The sequence below is a fragment of the Emiliania huxleyi genome (assembly GCF_000372725.1).
Source record: "Emiliania huxleyi CCMP1516 chromosome Unknown EMIHUscaffold_188, whole genome shotgun sequence".
NCBI classification, from domain to species: Eukaryota; Haptophyta; order Isochrysidales; family Noelaerhabdaceae; genus Emiliania; species Emiliania huxleyi.
Window position 1 is genome coordinate 55,422 of NW_005200712.1, and position 18,522 is coordinate 73,943.

At 68.7% G+C, this 18,522-nt stretch overlaps 3 protein-coding genes across 3 annotated transcripts in view; 1 reads left to right on the top strand and 2 right to left on the bottom strand.

Annotated features, from left to right (window-relative positions):
* Nucleotides 1-1,114, bottom strand: part of EMIHUDRAFT_233079 (hypothetical protein) — a gene marked incomplete at both ends in the record, with an annotated part of 2,029 nt that extends 915 nt beyond the window's left edge. Inside the window, one exon of the mRNA XM_005782635.1 lies at nucleotides 707-1,114. Coding sequence (XP_005782692.1) covers nucleotides 707-1,114 — 408 coding nt within the window. The remainder of the gene's footprint in view (nucleotides 1-706) is intronic.
* A 1,009-nt stretch (nucleotides 1,115-2,123) lies between these two features.
* On the top strand, nucleotides 2,124-3,247 carry EMIHUDRAFT_233080 (hypothetical protein; the record flags this gene model as incomplete). Its single annotated transcript, XM_005782636.1, has 3 exons — nucleotides 2,124-2,426; nucleotides 2,505-2,847; nucleotides 3,216-3,247. 3 exons carry the CDS (start codon nucleotides 2,124-2,126, stop codon nucleotides 3,245-3,247), a joined length of 678 nt encoding a protein of 225 aa, XP_005782693.1.
* A 386-nt stretch (nucleotides 3,248-3,633) lies between these two features.
* The window catches only part of EMIHUDRAFT_113385 (hypothetical protein), a gene marked incomplete at both ends in the record, with an annotated part of 17,103 nt that continues 2,214 nt past the window's right edge, over nucleotides 3,634-18,522 (bottom strand). The window contains 24 exons of the mRNA XM_005782637.1: nucleotides 3,634-3,765; nucleotides 3,888-4,022; nucleotides 4,108-4,929; nucleotides 5,058-5,082; nucleotides 5,152-5,894; nucleotides 6,028-6,652; nucleotides 9,065-9,426; nucleotides 9,517-9,597; nucleotides 9,678-9,758; nucleotides 9,854-9,934; nucleotides 10,508-11,982; nucleotides 12,523-13,105; nucleotides 13,176-13,304; nucleotides 13,377-13,718; nucleotides 13,832-14,002; nucleotides 14,076-14,138; nucleotides 14,237-14,416; nucleotides 14,508-14,570; nucleotides 14,672-14,998; nucleotides 15,064-15,198; nucleotides 16,297-16,480; nucleotides 16,663-17,080; nucleotides 17,125-17,493; nucleotides 17,538-18,120. Of these exons, the coding sequence (XP_005782694.1) occupies nucleotides 3,634-3,765; nucleotides 3,888-4,022; nucleotides 4,108-4,929; nucleotides 5,058-5,082; nucleotides 5,152-5,894; nucleotides 6,028-6,652; nucleotides 9,065-9,426; nucleotides 9,517-9,597; nucleotides 9,678-9,758; nucleotides 9,854-9,934; nucleotides 10,508-11,982; nucleotides 12,523-13,105; nucleotides 13,176-13,304; nucleotides 13,377-13,718; nucleotides 13,832-14,002; nucleotides 14,076-14,138; nucleotides 14,237-14,416; nucleotides 14,508-14,570; nucleotides 14,672-14,998; nucleotides 15,064-15,198; nucleotides 16,297-16,480; nucleotides 16,663-17,080; nucleotides 17,125-17,493; nucleotides 17,538-18,120 (8,109 nt within the window). The remainder of the gene's footprint in view (nucleotides 3,766-3,887; nucleotides 4,023-4,107; nucleotides 4,930-5,057; nucleotides 5,083-5,151; nucleotides 5,895-6,027; nucleotides 6,653-9,064; nucleotides 9,427-9,516; nucleotides 9,598-9,677; nucleotides 9,759-9,853; nucleotides 9,935-10,507; nucleotides 11,983-12,522; nucleotides 13,106-13,175; nucleotides 13,305-13,376; nucleotides 13,719-13,831; nucleotides 14,003-14,075; nucleotides 14,139-14,236; nucleotides 14,417-14,507; nucleotides 14,571-14,671; nucleotides 14,999-15,063; nucleotides 15,199-16,296; nucleotides 16,481-16,662; nucleotides 17,081-17,124; nucleotides 17,494-17,537; nucleotides 18,121-18,522) is intronic.

Consider the following 18,522-nt stretch of genomic DNA (forward strand, 5'->3'; position numbering starts at 1 on the left):
CCCCTCCTTCCCCTTGCCCACGCCGTGCCGCTCTCTCCCCCTGCCCTTCCCCACACGTGGCGCGGCGCAGCGCGCGGCGGTGTCCGGTGTGGCGGGGCTCGGTGTGTCGGTGTGGCTCGCTGGGGAGATATGGGGAGATATGGTGTGGCTCGCTGGGGAGGCGCGCGCCCCCCCGGAGGTGAACGCGCGGCCCCCCGGGGTGGTCGGTGTGGGCGGGGACGTGCCTCTGGCGCTAGCGGCGGGCAGGAAGGTGGGTGGGGTGGGGTGGGGGGTGCAGGTGTGACAGTGTGTGGAGCGAGCGATGCTTGCTGGTTTGAGTCGGTGCAGCGCACGGGAGGAGGAGGGGGAGGGGGAGGGGGAGGAGAGCGACGAGGACGGCTCCCTCGCCCGCTGCGCCGATGCGCAGACGGTGCAGCGGTGTGGAGGAGTGGGGAGGGAGCGAGGCGGGCGGGCGCAGGTCCGCCTCCATGCTGCCGGCGGCGATGCGCTCCTCGACGATGGTGCCGAAGGGATGGCAGGTCTTGAGCGCGACGCCCACCGTGCCGAGGGAGGCCGCGGTGCTCCGCGCCTCCGCCGCAACCTTCTCGAGGCTCCCGCCCGCCGCCGCCGCCGCGCCGGCGACCTTGTGCACGAGAAGCGCCCCCGCGAGCCCGCGCCGGCCGGCGATGCCGAGGCCGCGGTGGGGCAAGGCGCAGTCGTCGCCGACGACGACGAGCTCGACGGAGAGCCCGAGCGCCTTGGCGTGCTCGCACGCGAGGCCAAAGTTGAGCCGGTCGCCCGTGTAGTTTTTCACGACCACGAGGCAGCCCGCCGGCCCCGTCACGTGCAGTATCGCCGCGAGCACCGCCGCCGTTGACGGCGACGCGAAGACGGCACCGCACACCGCGGCCGAGAGCATGCCCTCCCCGACCCAGCCCGCGTGAGACGGCTCGTGCCCACTGCCGCCGCCTGACACAAGCGCGACCTTGCTCCTGTCGAGCGAAGCCCTCACGACGACGTTGTGGCCGCCGAGCCGCTTCAGCGAGGGGTTCAGCAGCACCAGGCCCTCTATCATCTCCTCCACCGCGTCCGCCGTGTTGTTCAGTATTGACTGCACCGCGACATCGCTCACCATCGCCGGCCCAGCAGCGCGAGCCGCGAGCAGGTAAGAGCTCGGTAAGACAAGCGTCGGTTAGTCCACGCCAAGAAAGAAAAAACTTGTGCTTGACGTAGCCCTGCCGTCTTGAGCTTGAGGAGAGAAGGGTTGAAAAAAATTACAATCAAACTCCCTCGCACAACACTGGGCACGGGACTGGCGCGCACTGGCACTAACACAGGCACACCACGGTAAAAGAATTTCCGCTGCTTATCAGCTCCCTCAAGCTATGTTTTCTTCTTCTTCTGGTTTTCAGGTCCCGCCCTAGGAAGTCTGGGATGTTAGTTTTGACTCGTCGTGAGACGGTGAGAGTTCATGACCCCCCACACAAGAGATCCAACACAGTGGCACGAGAAGAACCGCCCGCCCGTCCGCCCCCGGTTGGCGTAACCGAAATAAAAATGGAACGCGCCGCGCGGGGCGCCGCCTCACCGGCCCAAGTGGCGCAGAGCGAGGCGGCGAGAACCGAGCGAGCACGTGAGCCCCGTGGCTCCAACCAGGCCCTTCCTTTTTTGAGCCGGTGTGACGCCGCGCGAGCGACGCTCCGAGATCGCCCGAGATAGCGCGGCGCGGCCCCGAGATCGCCCGAGATAGCGCGAGATCGCCCGAGATTGCGCGGCGCGGCCCGAGGCGAGGTGGATGGGTTGGGAGCGAGGGGGCGGAAGTGATCAGTGCGGTAGATGGTCAGCTCGAGGCGCGTGAGCGGACTTGTGAGCCGGACGGCTTTCATTTCTCTCTGCGTTGTTGAGCCAGGACTCAACATACTCGTTCTGTTGCCGTCCCAAACAAACTGTCACTCCCCTTTCTCCCGGCCGGGGTGGGCGCGCGCGGGGGGCGGCGGGTGTGCGGGATGTCTGTGGGCCCGAGAGCGATATGCCATGTCCGCCTTGCGTTTGTTTCATAACATCGAAGGCTAAGCTCAATAAAAATTAAATGAAACGCGGCGGGCGCCCGTCCCAGCCGCCGCGCCCGGAACTCCGTTTCACCGATGGGAGACGTGCCGCCCCCACCGGCGGGGCGGAGGCCCTCCGGGGGGATCGCGCCACGCTGGAGTCGAGCCCTCTCGAGCCGCCGCTCCAGCAGGGGGAGTGGCTCGTCGCCCTCGAGCCCCAGCGACACGCTGTATGTGCAGCTGGCTGCCTGGCGCTTCGAGCAAGCAAGGGCTTCCCGCACGGCGCCCGAAGCGGCGCTCAAAGAGGGAGTGCTCAGGGCCCTCGCCGAGACTGCGCCTGAGAGCGCAGAGGCAGTCCTAGGGGTGGAGGGCGTCGGAGTCACGAAGATTGCGGCAGAGGTGCGGCAGCCGCCTCCCAATGGCTAGCGATATCTGCTCTTCACCGCCCTGAATGCAGTCCTTGCACACTGCCCGCAGGAGATTGCCTGCCTCGTGCGGCAGTGGAGAGCCTCAGTCGAGGCTGAAGAGGCCTTGGCGCTCTCCGCCGAGGCGGCGGCTCTCTGCGAACGCCGGCCTGACCTCTCGCTCACCGCAATCCGCCACTGCCTCGAGCACCAGCGCGGACTGAAAAGGGACGGCCTGCTCGATCGCTCGGACCACCTCCTCGCCGCCGTGCTCGCGGTGCCTGCCGTGTCCCTGACGCCCCCCAGCCGCGCCGCGAGCAAGGCGGCGCGGAAGGCGAGAGGCAACAGTGAACGCTTGCTCGGCCTTGGGAGTGTCTGGCCGCGCGCGAGCACCGGCCACGGGCTCGGCCCCGGCGGTGTCTACCACGCGCGCAGCAGCCAAGCGTCGAGAGACCCACAAGCACTACTGCCCGTCGGGCCAGCAGCATGACACCGAGCTTCGAGATCGAGCTCGGACGCCCGCAGTAGCCGCGAGCCCGCATCGACTGGACGCAGGTCCGCAGCAGCCCCTGCCCGCGACGGAGAGGTCCAGTCATGGGAGGCCGACAAAAAAAAAGTAATATATCTTTACTTCCAAAACCCGGACGTGCCTGCACCGGCACGCCGCTTCCGACAGGGTGATGGAAGGTTCGACGCACCCCCGGACTGGGCGGAGAGATCCCACAGAGGGTATAGGACAGACTCTGGGCTGTCCGCCCCGCCCCCACTTGCCCTGACTGCACAGGATTGCGTGCCCCGACGAACGGCGACACATAGCGGGGGACACTGCGCCGGGGGGTATGCCTAACTTTGGTGCTTTGTGTGGGTCGCGTGACTTAAGGGTGTGCGGGATGTCTGCATGTCGTCTGTGGGGCCCCGAGAGGGCGAGAGCGATGTGTCATGTGCGTGTCCGCCTTGCGGGATGAGCCTGAAATGCCGACGGACGACGACTCCAGCGACGTCGCCGCCGCATCCGCCGCCATTCCCAAAGACCCAAACTAGAATAAACTGTGTCGCTCAAACGACGCACGTCGCCCATAATAAGAACTAGACGGTTTGGCCGGTGGCCATGTGGCGCCGGGCCCCGCCCTCCAGGCCAGGGCGTGGCGGGTCTAGTGCCAGCGACGCAAACGGCAAGACGGCACACGAGTGTTTGGCTACGATCAGACCTGGTGCTGCACCGACGACGCCTCGCCTGCAGAGACGTCGCGCGCCTCCGCAGAGCTGCGGCTGCTCATCTTGGCGAACACCCGGCTGAGGCCGCCAAGGCTGCGCTTCGCGAGGCTGGTGCTGCCCTCGCCAATGCCACCGGAAATGAGGTCCCCCGCTTCGGCGATGCTGCCCGAAACGCGGAGGTCCGCGCGAGCGGGGGTAGCCCCTAGGCTCTTTGCCAGAAGCACGAGCGACACCTGCGGACAGGGACGCCCCTCTTCACGAAACGCTCGATGCGGGGGAGAGCTCGCTGTGAGAGAGAGAGGGCGCGCGCCTTGCGGTGGCGGCCGGGGAAGCACGATTTTGCCAGGTCCGTGTAGAGTCCGCCAGCGATGAGCTCCTGCGGCGTTGGGAGGAGAGGGTTGTAGGGGGAGGGGAGGCTCGGGACGGGCGCCACGGTGAGACATTCGCTCCTGCGGTGTGACTTCGAAAAACCTCGAGAACTGGCAGCCGCCGAGCGCGGGGTCGTTCTCGTGCGCCATGACGATCTTCAGCCTGTCCTGGCGCGCCTGCTTGACCTGCTCGGCCAGCCGCTCCCCGTCGCTGACGAAGCTCTCCTCGTTGAGGTAGAGCAGCATGTGCGTCGCGCTGGCCGGTCGATCATCAGTGGTGGAGATCGTGAGACCGGCAACGGCGGTGGCGATCTCGGTGGCCAGCTCCAGAGCGCCCGCGTTGGCAGGCGAGGCCCAGAGCGTGCACGGTTTGGAAAAGGCGAGCGACTCGCTCTCGAGCTCGCCCGACACGCAGAGCGGGAGGGAGGTCTTGTCCAGAAAGTTGGGCGAACAGAGGAGCACCGCCTGTGGTTCCAGTGGGGTCGGTCGGGAGACGGAGAGGACTGCGTAGCGGCTGGCTGTGGCCGGCGGCGCCTCGGCGATGATCTTGAGGGAGACGAGCTGAAACTCCTCGATGCGATACCAGATCGTGAGCGGCCAGTCCTCGTCAAAGATGGCCGGCTGCAGGTCCTCGGGGCACTCGTCGCGCAGCGCCTGCAGCGTCCCGCCGCCCTTTGCAGGGTCCGCTTCTTGGACGAGGACGAGCGGCTTGTCCTTCTCGAGCGACGAGCGAATCTCTCGAAGGCAGTTCTGTGGCACGGGAGAGGCGGGAGGTACGGCCAGAGGGCGGTAGAGGCGGGGTGGGAAGGAGAGGCGCGCCTTGGAGCGGAAGTAGCCCTGCGAGAGGAAGAAGAGGATGGCTTGCGAGCGTTGGATGTACTCCTCAAGCGCCCCGATATCCTTCAGATCATCTACCTATGAGAGCACACCACCGCGGAGCGTCAGAGGGGCTGTGGTAGCTAAAGCAGCGCTGCTGAGCGTGTGCGCGCGTCGAGAAAAATCTTGATGTCCGGCAGCAGCTGCTCGAGCTCACCCTTGATGACCTTTACGGCGTCTTGACCGGTCGACCTATCGGAATCCGCCGGGTATGTTGTGGCGGGTTGCTGTTCCTCTTCTCCCTCCATAGCTATGACTCACCAGATGTGGCTGTTGAAGAGGTGCCACGTGAGGCCAGTCCCGATGCTCATCTCGGGGGGCTGCTTGGTCGAGACGAGGCGGATCGTGGGGACCTTGGCGACGCGGCGGGCGGCGACGATGGCGCCGACGAGGAAGAAGGCGAGCACGACTGCAACGAGGATGATCATCGAGTCGACAATCACAGTGAGGCTGCGGAAGCCGAGGACTGCATTGGCATCATCGATCCCGGAGCGCTCCTGGATGCCGAGGAAGATGGTGCTCCAGTTGGTGCCGAGGAAGAGCAGGAGGAGCACGAGGCTCGTGGCGACGGCGATGACGTTGTCCTCGACCCGCTTGTACGGCCGCACGACGGCGAGCGCGACGGCGTAGCATGAGCAGACTAGGGTCGCCACCACCAGGCGAACAAAGGCTCGCTCCTCCGGTATCAGAAGCACGAAACCGGTCAGCACGAGCTTGCGCGCCAGCTCGACCGCCTCCCACCAGTACCAATTTTGTTCGTACTCCCGGTGGAGGAAGGCGGTGGCCCGCGTCAGAGCATTCGGCGTCTTGGCCTGCAGCGGCTTGTAGCAAGCGGCGAGGAGCGACGTGAAGAGGACCAGCGAGCCGGCGGGCCAGAGGGCGATGAAGCCGATGGCGAGGCCGGTGATGGGTCCGTGATCGTCGGAGCCGCACTCGACGCTCGCGTCCTGCCGCATGTAGGAGACCTGCCGCAGGGGCTCGTTTGGCGGAGAGATGGTGTAGGCCTATCAGCAGAACGTCGCGAGGACTGAGGGGTGGGGTTGTGAGCAACGGCAGTCAGCTATGAGAGGGCGCCTGGCACGACCAGGAGCGGAAGATGGAGGCGCTGATGGAGGGCACGAAGCAGAAGATGAGCACCAAGCCGGCCGGCGTGAGGTCGAGGAGGCCGAGGGCCGCCTCCGCGTACCACGCTCTCTCGCGCGGCGGCGGGGCAGCACGCCAGCCGTGGAGCCGCAGACTTATTCCCGCAACCATTAGCAGGGCGATGAGGGCGACGGGGGAGAGGGCGATGGCGAGGAGCCGCAGAGCGTAGCCGAGGCACTGCTCCGGCAGGAAAAAGCCAGACCAGTCGACGGAGATCACGTTGGCCAAGTTGTCCGTCCAGCCCGTGTACTTGTTTGGCAGCCGCGCGGAGTAGGTGGAGGACAATACGGTGCTGATCTGGTAAAAGCCGAACAGGATTTTGACCTTGGCCGTCATTCCGACCCCGACGTAGTACTTGACGGAGCGGTCTGCAAAGCGGAGGAGACAGCCGATGATGCGCTTCTTCCGCCACGGCATGTGGTAGGCCCAAGCCGCCAAGCCGCACGCGACGCAGAGGCCGAGGACGAGGCCTACGATGCGGCCCACAGCGGCGGCGCGCGGAGCGCATACTTCGCAGGTGTCACCGTCGACGAGGTGGTGGTCTGGCGCAGCGCAGAGCCGGCACTCGGGCCCTTTGAAGTCCGAAGCGCAGTACGCGTCCGAGCCCGCCTCCACCATCCTCCGGCGGCGAGAGGCCTTTCTCGCCACCGGCTCGCTGCCGGCGCACCGCGTCTCGCCGGCCTCGGCATTGCCGCCAAAGAGGCGGCACTCTGTCAACACGGCGGAGGAGGGGCTGGCGCGCCAGAAGCCGGGCGGGAGGACGAGGGTCTCGAGGGTGGTGCCGACCGGGCACGCGGCGTCCGACGGGCACGGGACGCAGTACTTGGTTGGGGATTTGAAGACGTCATCTGGATCGACGCTCGCCTTCAGGTAGAATCCCGCCTTGCAGACGGAACAGGTGACGCTGCCGGTGCCGCTAGCAAGAGGGTAGGGGCAGGGGATGCACTCGCCCTGACCCACGTTGGCGGCGTAAGTGTCGGCAGCGCAGTCGTCGCAGGAAGAGCTGCCGGCGTCGGAGGACGTGCCGCGAGGGCACCTCTCGCAGATGCTCTGTCCGGCGAGGGCGGTGAAGGTGCCCGGCGCGCAGTCGATGGCGTCATCAGAGCCGGTCGGGCAAAACGTGCCGGCCGGACAGGTGATGCAGTCGTCCTTGCTCGTCATGAGGTCGAGGGAGGCGTTGATGCGCGTCCCGGCGGGGCAAGGCAGCGGAGCAGAGGCGCCCTCGGCGCAGTAATGGCCCGACACGCACGTGGTGCAGTTGGTGGCGCCGCTCGAGTCCTGATATTCGCCGGCAGGGCACCTCTGGCAGATGCTCTGTCCGGCGAGAGCGGTGAAGGTGCCCGGCGAGCACGGCGTCTGCTCGGTGGAGCCGGTGGTGGCGAAGTAGCCCGGCGAGGCGTCGGTGCACTCGCTCGCGTCGGAGAGGTTGGTGGCGCGCGAGTAGCTGCCAGCCTCGCACGGCAGCGCCGCCGCCGCGCCCTTGGCGCAGTAGCCGCCCGCCTCGCACGGCTTGCACGCCGTCTGCGCCTCCGCGTCCTGGTACGTGCCGGCGGAACAGGCCGTGCACTCGCCCTGCCTGGTCTCGTTCGTGTACGACCCCTTGGCGCACGCCGTCTGCTCGGTGGAGCCGGTGGTGGCGAAGTAGCCCGGCGAGGCGTCGGTGCACTCGCTCGCGTCGGAGAGGTTGGTGGCGCGCGAGTAGCTGCCAGCCTCGCACGGCAGCGCCGCCGCCGCGCCCTTGGCGCAGTAGCCGCCCGCCTCGCACGGCTTGCACGCCGTCTGCGCCTCCGCGTCCTGGTACGTGCCGGCGGAACAGGCCGTGCACTCGCCCTGCCTGGTCTCGTTCGTGTACGACCCCTTGGCGCACGCCGTCTGCTCGGTGGAGCCGGTGGTGGCGAAGTAGCCCGGCGAGGCGTCGGTGCACTCGCTCGCGTCGGAGAGGTTGGTGGCGCGCGAGTAGCTGCCAGCCTCGCACGGCAGCGCCGCCGCCGCGCCCTTGGCGCAGTAGCCGCCCGCCTCGCACGGCTTGCACGCCGTCTGCGCCTCCGCGTCCTGGTACGTGCCGGCGGAACAGGCCGTGCACTCGCCCTGCCTGGTCTCGTTCGTGTACGACCCCTTGGCGCACGCCGTCTGCTCGGTGGAGCCGGTGGTGGCGAAGTAGCCCGGCGAGGCGTCGGTGCACTCGCTCGCGTCGGAGAGGTTGGTGGCGCGCGAGTAGCTGCCAGCCTCGCACGGCAGCGCCGCCGCCGCGCCCTTGGCGCAGTAGTGGCCCGCCTCGCACGGCTTGCACTCTGTCTTCCCGCCCTCGTCCTGGTACGTGCCGGCGGAACAGGGCGTGCACTCGCCCCGCTTGGTCTCGTTCGTGTACGACCCCTTGGCGCACGGCGTCTGCTGCGTGGAGCCCGTGACCGCGAAGTAGCCAGGGTCGGCCGGAGTGCAGTCGTCGGGCTCGTCGTTGTCGGTCGCGCTCGAGTAGCTGCCGCCCTCGCACGGCAGCGGCGCTGCCGCGCCCTCGGCACAATAGTAGCCCGGGAAACAATCGCGGCAGCCCGTCGCGCCCGAGTCGTTCTGATACGTTCCTCCGCCGCAGCTGGCACATTCGCCGAGACCCGCCGCTGCGGCGACGGTGCCTGGGAGGCACGGCGCGCACGTATCGCTGCGTTCCGCGCCCCGCGTTGCGCTGGCAGTCCCTGCAGGGCAGAGCTCGCACGCGGCGCTCGAGTTGGAGCCGTTGGTCGGGTTGAAGCTGCCCGCGGGGCAGGGCTCCCAGACCATGCGGGTGGCGGCGCCCGCCTCGTCGCAGTAGCCGCCGCGCGGGCAAGGGTCGCAGGCGGCGAGGCCGACGTTGGGAGAGAAGCTGCCCGCGGGGCAAGTGAGGCAGTCCGATTGGCCTGTGAGGGGCTGATACTGGCCAGGAGCGCACGGGATGCAGAACTCCTCTCGCGGCGCTCCAGTGACGGGTGAGTGGTGTCCGCTTGGGCAGGGCTCGGGATTGGCGGTGCCCTTCCCGCAAAAGTGGCCCCTGATGCACTGGCCGCTGCAGGAGGAGTTGGTGAGGCCGCTCGTTGCTCCGTAGTTGCCAGCAGGGCAAAGGTAGCACTCAGGGGCGCTGAAGCTGGCGAACAAGCTGCCCTTGTTCGGCATCCAGCGGCCCAAGTGGCAGTCCCAGTCTATCTCAGAGCCCTTTCCAAACCCGGCGCTAGTCCCTATCGTCAAGTCGTCGTCGGCGGTGTTGCCGATGAAGGAGGCGTTACTGAAGGAGCTTTTATGGAGGAGGCGGGACAGGTACAGCACCGAGTAGGCCGGAGCCGAGTTGTCGATGAAAGCGACACCCGCGATGGAGAGGTAGCCGATCCCCGTTTGACCACCGTCAGTCCAGACGACGCCGCCCTCCTGCGGTTGAGAGGAGCGAGCAGGGTGAGGCAGCCGCGGCCTCTGCCTCTCTATCTCGTGCTGTGCTGCGCAAGGAGGCGGCTAGCTCACCCTGGCAGCCGAACATCCAGTAACTGTCGATTCCCGCAACGAGACCGCACCGCTCTCACCCGTGTAGATGACGCCGCCGAACTGCGGTTGCGAAGCGGGAGAGCTACGGGGTCAGGCACGTGGCCCTCTCCATCTCAAGCCCCCACTGCCGTGCGGCTCACCCTGTCAGCCGAGCAGCCGCTCACGGTCGAGCCGGCTAGCAAGACCGCACCGCTGTACGACATGAAGACGACGCCGCCGTGCTACGGTTGCGAGGAGAGGGCGGTGTGAGTCAGCCGCGTTCTCTTTGTGTCTCGCCCCGCTGTCGTGCGGCGCTGCAGGGTGGGACGCAGCGCACCTGGGTAGCCGAGCAGCCCGACACGAACGAGCCGATGAGCGAGACCGCGCCGCTGTAAGACATGGCGACGACGCCGCCGCTCTGAGGTTGCGAGGAGAGAGGTGGGTGAGGCAGCCGTGGCCCTCTCTATCTCTCTCGCTCCGCTGCCGTGCGGGCAGTGGCTGTGCGGCGCACCCCTTGCTGCGGTTTAGTTGCCGCGCAATCCCTCACATCCGAGTCGATGATCTCGACGTCGCCTGCGCCTCTCGCGGACACAACGCCGCCGTAGTCCGCCCTCGCGTTGACGATGGTCAGCCCCCGCAGGGTAAGGCTGCAGCCGCCCGAGAGGTCAAAGAGCCGGGTCGACCCCTGGCCGTCGAGCGTCGCGCCGCTGCTGGCGACGGTCACCTTGATGTTGGAGGTGCAGCTGATCTCGCTGCTCGGATAGAAGTACGCACTGGGCCGCAAGTGGATCAGGATGTCGCCACTAGCCCCCGCGATCAGGGAGCGGAGCTCGTTCTCGTTCTCGGCGACAAAACCGGGGCCGAGCGGCGGCGGCGGCGGGGGCAGGGGCGGAGACGGGGGCGGGGAGGGCGGCGCAAACCGCGAGAAGGAGACGTCGTCCAGCGCCATGTCCGAGCTCCAGAAAGGCCCCGTCTCACCGTTGAAACGCACCTTGATCGTGGACGCGGGCAGAACGACCGCCGCGTCGAGCCAGGCGTCGCCCTGGTCGCCGTTCTTGCTCCAGAGCGTCGACCAGCCCGTCTCGTTGTCGTTTGCCTCGATGGAGAGCGTGCCCATGGATGAGCCGAGCATGTGGTAGAAGAAGGAAAGGGTGGCGTCCTGCTGGAGCGAGAAGCGCGGGCTCTCGAGCTGGTGCAGCTTGTTGGAGCGTCCAGACGAGGCCTCGGTGAAGAGGTAGGCGCCCGAGCCAGTGGTGTGGTCGCCGCTCGGGCCTGTGTTGGACGATGGAGTGCCGCCGTTGGTGCGTGTCCAACTGAACCCGTCCGGCGCGGTGTCGTTCCAGATGCAGGTGTCGACCTCGAAATCGCAGCCCAGCTGCACCATGTCGGGTGTAAGAGGCGGCGGAGAGGGCGGCGGCGGCAGGAAGGGCGGCGACAGCGGAGAGGGAGGTGGCAACAGGGGCGGCGGAGAGAGCGGCGGCTGCGCCGGCGGCGACGGCGAGGACGGCGGTGACTGTGGCGATGGCGTGCAGAAGTTGCTCAAATCACCAAGTTCGCCTTGGTAATAGGCGGGCGCCGCGGTTCCATGGGTGAATGTTTCGTAGTCGAGACGGATGCGGCCGACCGAGCCCGGCCCGCCGTTGTTGTAGCCCTCTCGGTCGGCCTCCCCGTTGTAGTGGTAGTCGTCGCGGCCGCCCAAGCCGCCCGCCACCGACACGACTCCTTGGATCTGCAGCGTCGGCGCCACGAGATAGATCGTGCCGCCCGATCCACCGCCTCCTGCGCCCTCCTCGTTGTCGGGGTCGTTGGCGCCACTGCCCGCACCGCTGCCGCCCTGGAGGCCGCCAGACAGCTCGGCGTCTCCGTAGGCTGGGCCGCCCGGCGGCCTGATGCCAGAGTACTCCCCGAAGCCATCGGTACCTGCAAACGCGTGGCCCGCGCCGCCGGCGCCCGGCGGCACGCCAGTGTGATACTGACCTCCTGCCGACGCGCCTGGTCCGCTACCTGGTTTGCCAGCTTTGCTCGAGCCCACACCAGCGCCGCCATCATATCCTCCTGCCACGCCCACGCCGGCCGCGCCGTCGCCAGGGGTGAACCACCACGCCGTGAAGCTTTGGCCCGGGCCGCCCGCGTCGCCGCCGTCGCCGCCGTCGGCGCGGATGGCGCCGCTGGACCCGACTGTGATCCGCGCCGACACGATCTTGACGGCGCCGCCACCCGCGCCGCCACCCGCCGACATGTCATTGGTGCCTTGGTTGTCCCCTGGCGCCGAATTGCCGCCCTTTCCACCCGACGTGTCGATGGTGCCTTGGATGTCGACAACTGTGTCAGCGACGAGGATCAGCGGGTTGGAGCCGGTGGCGCTAAGGGTCGCGCCGGCGGCAATCCGGATGGACTGATAGAAGTATAAGCCGTACGGGTGCTGGTCAGTGTTGAGCGTGGTGTCGGCCGTGACCTCGAGCGTGCCTGTACCGCAATTGCCGAGAGAGCGTGGCGGCCCTGGAGGCGACTGGGGCGGAGACGGGGGCGATTGGGGCGGCTGCGGCGACTGGGGCGGAGACGGGGGCGGCGGGGACTTGCAAATGGGTTTGACGTCGCTGCGCCCCGAACAGCCACTGGTTCTGGTGTTCCAGTGATGGTCGTGGCTTCCACAATTGTTGGGACGGTGCGAGCAGGTGCAGGGGATTGAGGTGAGGCTGCCTGTCCATTTTGAGTTCCTGCAGAGACCGAGCGAATCTATAGCCGCAGCGCACTCGGACCAAGTCGTGATCTGCTGGCCACTGGGACAGCCAGCCTGCCCGAAGCCGCCAGCGTAGTATGACTGGGACGAGGGCGGCGGGGGCGCTGGCGGGGACTTGCAAATGGGTTTGACGTCGCTGCGCCCCGAACAGCCACTGGTTCTGGTGTTCCAGTGATGGTCGTGGCTTCCACAGTTGTTGGGACGGTGCGAGCAGGTGCAGGGGATTGAGGTGAGGCTGCCTGTCCATTTTGAGTTCCTGCAGAGACCGAGCGAATCTATAGCCGCAGCGCACTCGGACCAAGTCGTGATCTGCTGGCCACTGGGACAGCCAGCCTGCCCGAAGCTGCCAGCGTAGTAGGGCGGCGAGAGCGAGACGCGAGCCGCGTAGCCGTTGTACGCGCCGTTGGGGCGGACGGCCGGCAGCGGGAAGCGGCGGCGGCCGTCTGCGGATGGGGTTTGGTCGAGGAAGAGGGGAGGGGGCGGCGGCGGCGGCGGCGGAGCGGGGGTAGGATCCGCAGGAGACGCAGCCGCGTTGCTGACGAGCAGAGCGCCGGCGCCCACGTGGACGAGGGTGGCGGTCATGCCGGCTTGCGAGACGAGCCGCCCGAGCAGCACGGAGGCCCCAGCGAGGCCAGCCTCAACCAGCTTCCGCACCTTGATCCCGGGCTTCCCAGCGTCGGCGGGCCGCAACTTGGGCGACGTGTCGTTCACGGGCAGGACGGTGTCGCGCCCCCGAGCGATGATCCCCGTCCTGTTGCTGTAGACGGGACCGACAAAGTCGATCTCGGGCTCGCCCTTGCGCTCCGTGCTGTTGCGCGAGGCTAGGACGGTCTCCAAGTCGGCCTCGCCCTACACGCAAACACACAGGCAATCCGTCAGAGGGCGACACAGGCTCGCACACAGCCAGAGGGGCGCTCACCGGCTGCTTCTCGTAAACGTCCTTGATGATGGACGCCGGCGGCTCGCCAATCAGGTGCAACGGCTCGCCCACCGCCTCTTTGACGTCTTCCAGCAGTCCTTCCAGCAAGCGCCCCTCGTCGCGTCCGCCCTGAACAGCGCGCGGGCTGTGGGTCACGAGCTGGCGCGGTGCGAGTACTAGCAAGCGCGAGCGAGCAAGCACCGGGTGGTCGGCGGGCACGCTGTCCGAAGAGGCGATGGCAGCAAACGAGCTGCTGGTGTCGTCGCCGCCAATCTCGCAGAAGCCGTTGAGCGATGCCGGCGCGATCGGCGTTGTGACTGCGGGAAAGGAAGTCGGGGACTCGTGCCACTGCGAGGAGAGAAGCGCGGAGGTGGCAGAGTACGAGGAGAGCGCAAACGCGGTTCCAAGGCAGAGCAGCGCGAGGATGCCAAAGAGGCGGAGCAAGTAGGTCGGGCAGAACTTGGGCCAAGAGAACCAGCCGGAGGCAGAGACGGAGCCCTCCGGCGTGGTAATCATGGTCGTCTCGAAATCGGCCGTCGCGCCCTGAACAGGAGGGCGCGAGACTGGCGGTTTGAGCGGCGAGCGGGGGAGGGGGCCGCATATATGCAGGCGGCGCGCACCGAGTCTGTGGTCGGCGGCGTGGAGCCGCGGGGCACCTTGCCGGTGCCACCGAGGATGCCCTCGTTGCCGTTCGTTCCGAGCAGGGCCGCGAACCGGTTGTTGCCGCCGACCGGGGCGATGCTCTTGGTGCGGACGATCGGGGCAGACGCGCCCTTGCGCCCCTTCTTGCGGCGCGGGTTCGACGGGGTGGTCCAGTCGGGGATGCCCTGCGCACGCGCAAGCGGTGGGTGCGTCAATAGTTGAGGCTCTGCGATGCACCGCAGCGTGCGAGGCGCTCACCGCCGGGGCGAGCTTCTCCGCTGGCGGAGACTCCTTGGCCGAGACGGTCCAGTCGGCGTCGCCCTACGCAATGAAAGCGGGGTGGGTCAAGGGTTGGGTTGGCAGACGCACGGCGCAGAATGCAAGGCGCTCGCCGCCGGGGCGGGCGTCTCCTCCGGAACCTCCTCGCTCGACGGCAGCGGCGCGGCCACTGGCGTGAGAGCCGGGGCGCTTTTGGTGACGCCATTGGGAGCCGTCGGTGGGTCAATCGGGGTGGTGTTCTTGGAGCAGTCGACCAGGTTGGGCTCGCCTTTGCGCTCGAGCTTGCGGAGCGGGGAGGCGGTCTTCCACTCGTCGATGCCCTGCGCGTGTGCGAGACGCACAGGGTCAATATGAGTACACTCCCGTGTCCCCGCAATACACCCATGTGTGCACGTGCTGGGAGAAACTCACCGCCGGGGCGAGCTTCTCCGCTGGCGGAGAGTCCTTGGCCGAGACGGTCCAGTCGGCGTTGCCCTACGCATCAATGAAAGCGGGGTGGGTTAAGGGGTGGGTCGGCAGACGCACGGCGCAGAATGCAAGGCGCTCGCCGCCGGGGCGGGCGTCTCCTCCGGAACCTCCTCGCTCGACGGCAGCGGCGTGCCGCTGGCGGCGACCGGCTCGAGAGCCGGCGCGTCTTCGGTGACCGGCTTGAGAGCCGGCGCGTTTGTGGTGACGCCGTTGGGGTCCGTCGTCGGGTCGGTCGGGCGCGCAAACTTGGACATCGACCAGAAAACGGCGCTCGCGCTCGGCTTCTGTGCGGCAAACATGGCCTTGGCCAGGTCCGACTCGACCTCCGCGGCGGGCGCCGTTGCCGCGGCCAGGTCTTTCTTGAGGACGCTCTCGTCGAGGACGGCCTCCGCGTCAGACTTGGCGCCCTTCACGTCGTTCTTGGCGCCGTACGCCTGTGGGCGAGGGATGGGGAGCGTGTTGGGAGGAGATTGGAGATCTGCGACAAGCACACGCGCACCGCCTTGTCTCCGAGGAGCGAAGGCGGCTTCGACGCGGAGAAGACGACCGCCTTGATAAGGCCGTCTTCGACCGGCAAGATGCCGACCTTCACTGTTTCGTTCTCTGACATGATGTTGATCGATTTGATTCGCACCTACTCGCAGCGTTCGCAGCTTGAGGCCCAGCACCAAGGCACGCCGCGGCACGCACGCCTCGCTCACGTTGTTTTGGATCTGCGAGGACGCAAGCGACAGCGGGCGAGAGTCAGCATACACGGGATGAGCGGGGCGCGGGCTCGTGAGTCGCGGGAGCGCAATGGGCGCGGCGGCGCTCCGCCCGCGATCTCTCTCTCGCGCGTCCACGGCGCTCGGAATGGAGCCGGGCGGCGGTGCGAGGCGGCTGTGTCGCTCTCTTGCCGGGATCGCGCGGGGGTTTGGGTGGACAATGGGCCGCAGCGCGCGTTTCGCGGCTCCTCGATGGCCGCAGCCGCACCTGCGAGCGGGAGGGGGCAGGTGGTGCGAGGCCGAGGGGCGCCGTCGGGCGGCGAGCGAGGTTGCATTGGATGTGCACCACAAACAGCTATAATTGTGGAGGTGAACGGGGTCTGGAATGCGAGGGGAGGGGACGGGGGACAAAGTCGGTGAGCCTGCGGGGCCGTGGGGAGAGGGGGGAGCGGTTCAAGAGGGCATGCAAGCGGCAGCTGGCTGGCAGAGGAGGGGGACGGTGGGATCGCTCCGGCGACGAAAGGGCTGATGGAGACGAAGCTGACGGCAGAAACGGGTTGTGGCAGAGGAGGCGGCGGACAACTTGCGATGTCGGAGGCGGAGGTCAGGATGGCGGAGGGCGGCGGCGGCGGAGGGCGGCGTAGGGCTGCGGAGGGCGGCGGCGGTGAGGGCTGCGGAGGCAGCGGCACGAGCGGCGGCGGGGGCGCGGGCAGCGGCGGCGAAAGCGGCGCGCGCAGGCGGCGGAGCCGTTGGCGGCGGCGAGGGCGAGGTGGAAGGCGGCGGCGGCGTGGGTGGCGGCGAGGGCGAGGTGGAGGGAGGCGGCGGCGTGGGCGGCGGAGGGGCGGGTGGCGGCGGCGAGGTCGAGGGAGGTGGCGGAGCCGGTGGCGGCGGCGAGGGCGAGGTCGAGGGAGGAGGAAGGGCGGCGGAGGGGTGTAGACCTCGCCGGTCGCCTGCGACGAGCAGCCAATCGGTGAAGTTGCCCTCGTAGGCCTTCGCCGGGTCGCCAGGCAGGGGGGTAGACAAGGAACCTGGGGTGGCGGAGGCGACGGCGGCGACGGCGGAGGCGAGGTCGGTGGCTGCGGCAGCGGTGGCGAGTTGTAGGACGGCTCGAGCCTGCTGTCGTGCGGGTCGCGCCCATGGAGGCAGTACGTGCCGGGGTACGCGAGGCTCACGCCGTCCGCCGCGACGACATGCACCTCGGCGCTCACGAGGCTGACGCCGGCCGGGTAGGCGGTGAGGCACGGGCAGACGAGCGGCGGCGAGGGCGGCGGCGACGGCGACGCGAGGGCGGCGACGGCGAGGGCGGCGGCGACGGCGACGCGAGGGCGGCGGAGGCGAGGGCGGCGGCGAGGGCGGCGGCGGCGGCGGTGGCGGCGGCATCGGCGGCATAGAACCAGCTCTCGAACTCGTTGCTGAAGCCGCACGCACGGCACAAGTAGTGCGGGGTGGCGCCCACCACGTACGCGGTCGTGCTGTACTCGGTGTTGCACGCGGCCGGGTCGACGTAGCACCACTCGTGCTCGCACCAGCCGGGGTAGCAGGTCGAGTTGTAGGACGGCTCGAGCCTGCTGTCGTGCGGGTCGCGCCCATGGAGGCAGTACGTGCCGGGGTACGCGACGCTCACGCCGTCCGCCGCGACGACATGCACCTCGGCGCTCACGAGGCTGACGCCGGCCGGGTAGGCGGTGAGGCACGGGCAGACGAGCGGCGGCGAGGGCGGCGGCGACGGCGACGCGAGGGCGGCGGAGGCGAGGGCGGCGGCGAGGGCGGCGGCGAGGGCGGCGGCGGCGGCGGTGGCGGCGGCATCGGCGGCTGGTAGAACCAGCTCTCGAACTCGTTGCTGAAGCCGCACGCACGGCACAAGTAGTGCGGGGTGGCGCCCACCACGTACGCGGTCGTGCTGTACCCGGTGTTGCACGCGGCCGGGTCGACGTAGCACCACTCGTGCTCGCACCAGCCGGGGTAGCAGGTCGAGTCGCAGGACGGCTCGAGCCTGCTGTCGTGCGGGTCGCACCAGTGGAGGCAGTACGTGCCGGGGTACGCGAGGCTCACGCCGTCCGCCGCGACCTGCACCTCGGCGCTCACGAGGCTGACGCCGGCCGGGTAGGCGGTGAGGCACGGGCAGACGAGCGGCGGCGAAGGCGGCGGCGACGGCGACGCGAGGGCGGCGGAGGCGAGGGCGGCGGCGAGGGCGGCGGCGGCGGCGGCGGTGGCGGCATCGGCGGCTGGTAGAACCAGCTCTCGAACTCGTTGCTGAAGCCGCACGCACGGCACAAGTAGTGCGGGGTGGCGCCCACCACGTACGCGGTCGTGCTGTACTCGGTGTTGCACGCGGCCGGGTCGACGTAGCACCACTCGTGCTCGCACCAGCCGGGGTAGCCGGGCGAGTTGCAGGACGGCTCGAGCCCGCTGTCGTGCGGGTCGCACCCGTGGAGGCCGTACGTGCCGGGGTACGCGACGCTCACGCCGTCCGCCGCGACGACCTGCACCTCGCCGCTCACGAGGCTGACGCCGGCCGGGTAGGCGGTGAGGCACGGGCAGTCGAGCGGCGGCGAGGGCGGCGGCGGCGGCGGCGGCGGCGGCGGCGGCGGCGGCTGGTAGAACCAGCTCTCGAACTCGTTGCTGAAGCCGCACGCACGGCTCAAGTAGTGCGGGGTGGCGCCCACCACGTACGCGGTCGTGCTGTACTCGGCGTTGCACGCGGCCGGGTCGACGTAGCACCACTCGTGCTCGCACCGGACGGGGTAGCCGGGCGAGTTGCAGGACGGCTCGAGCCCGCTGTCGTGCGGGTCGCACCCGTGGAGGCCGTACGTGCCGGGGTACGCGACGCTCACGCCGTCCGCCGCGACGACCTGCACCTCGCCGCTCACGAGGCTGACGCCGGCCGGGTAGGCGGTGAGGCACGGGCAGTCGAGCGGCGGCGAGGGCGAGGGCGACGGCGGCGTCGGCGAGGGCGGCGGAGGCGAGCGCGGCGGCGAGGGCGGCGCCCGAGGAGCGCCGCGTAGGCGTACTCGCGCAAAGATGGCCGGGTCGAACGCTGGTTTCGATGGGAGCGGCGATGACGGCGGTCGGGTCGATGATTCCACGTCGATGTCGAGGACGAGCCGAGGCGTGGGAAAGTGACAGCGCGAACGCCCTGCCATCCGGGGTCAAGTGCGTCATCTGGGTGCTTGGGTGAGATGCACCCACGGGGCGGCAAGGCAGCGGCGCACCGAAGCGGCGCACCGAACTCTCGTCCGCGATGTCCGTGGTAG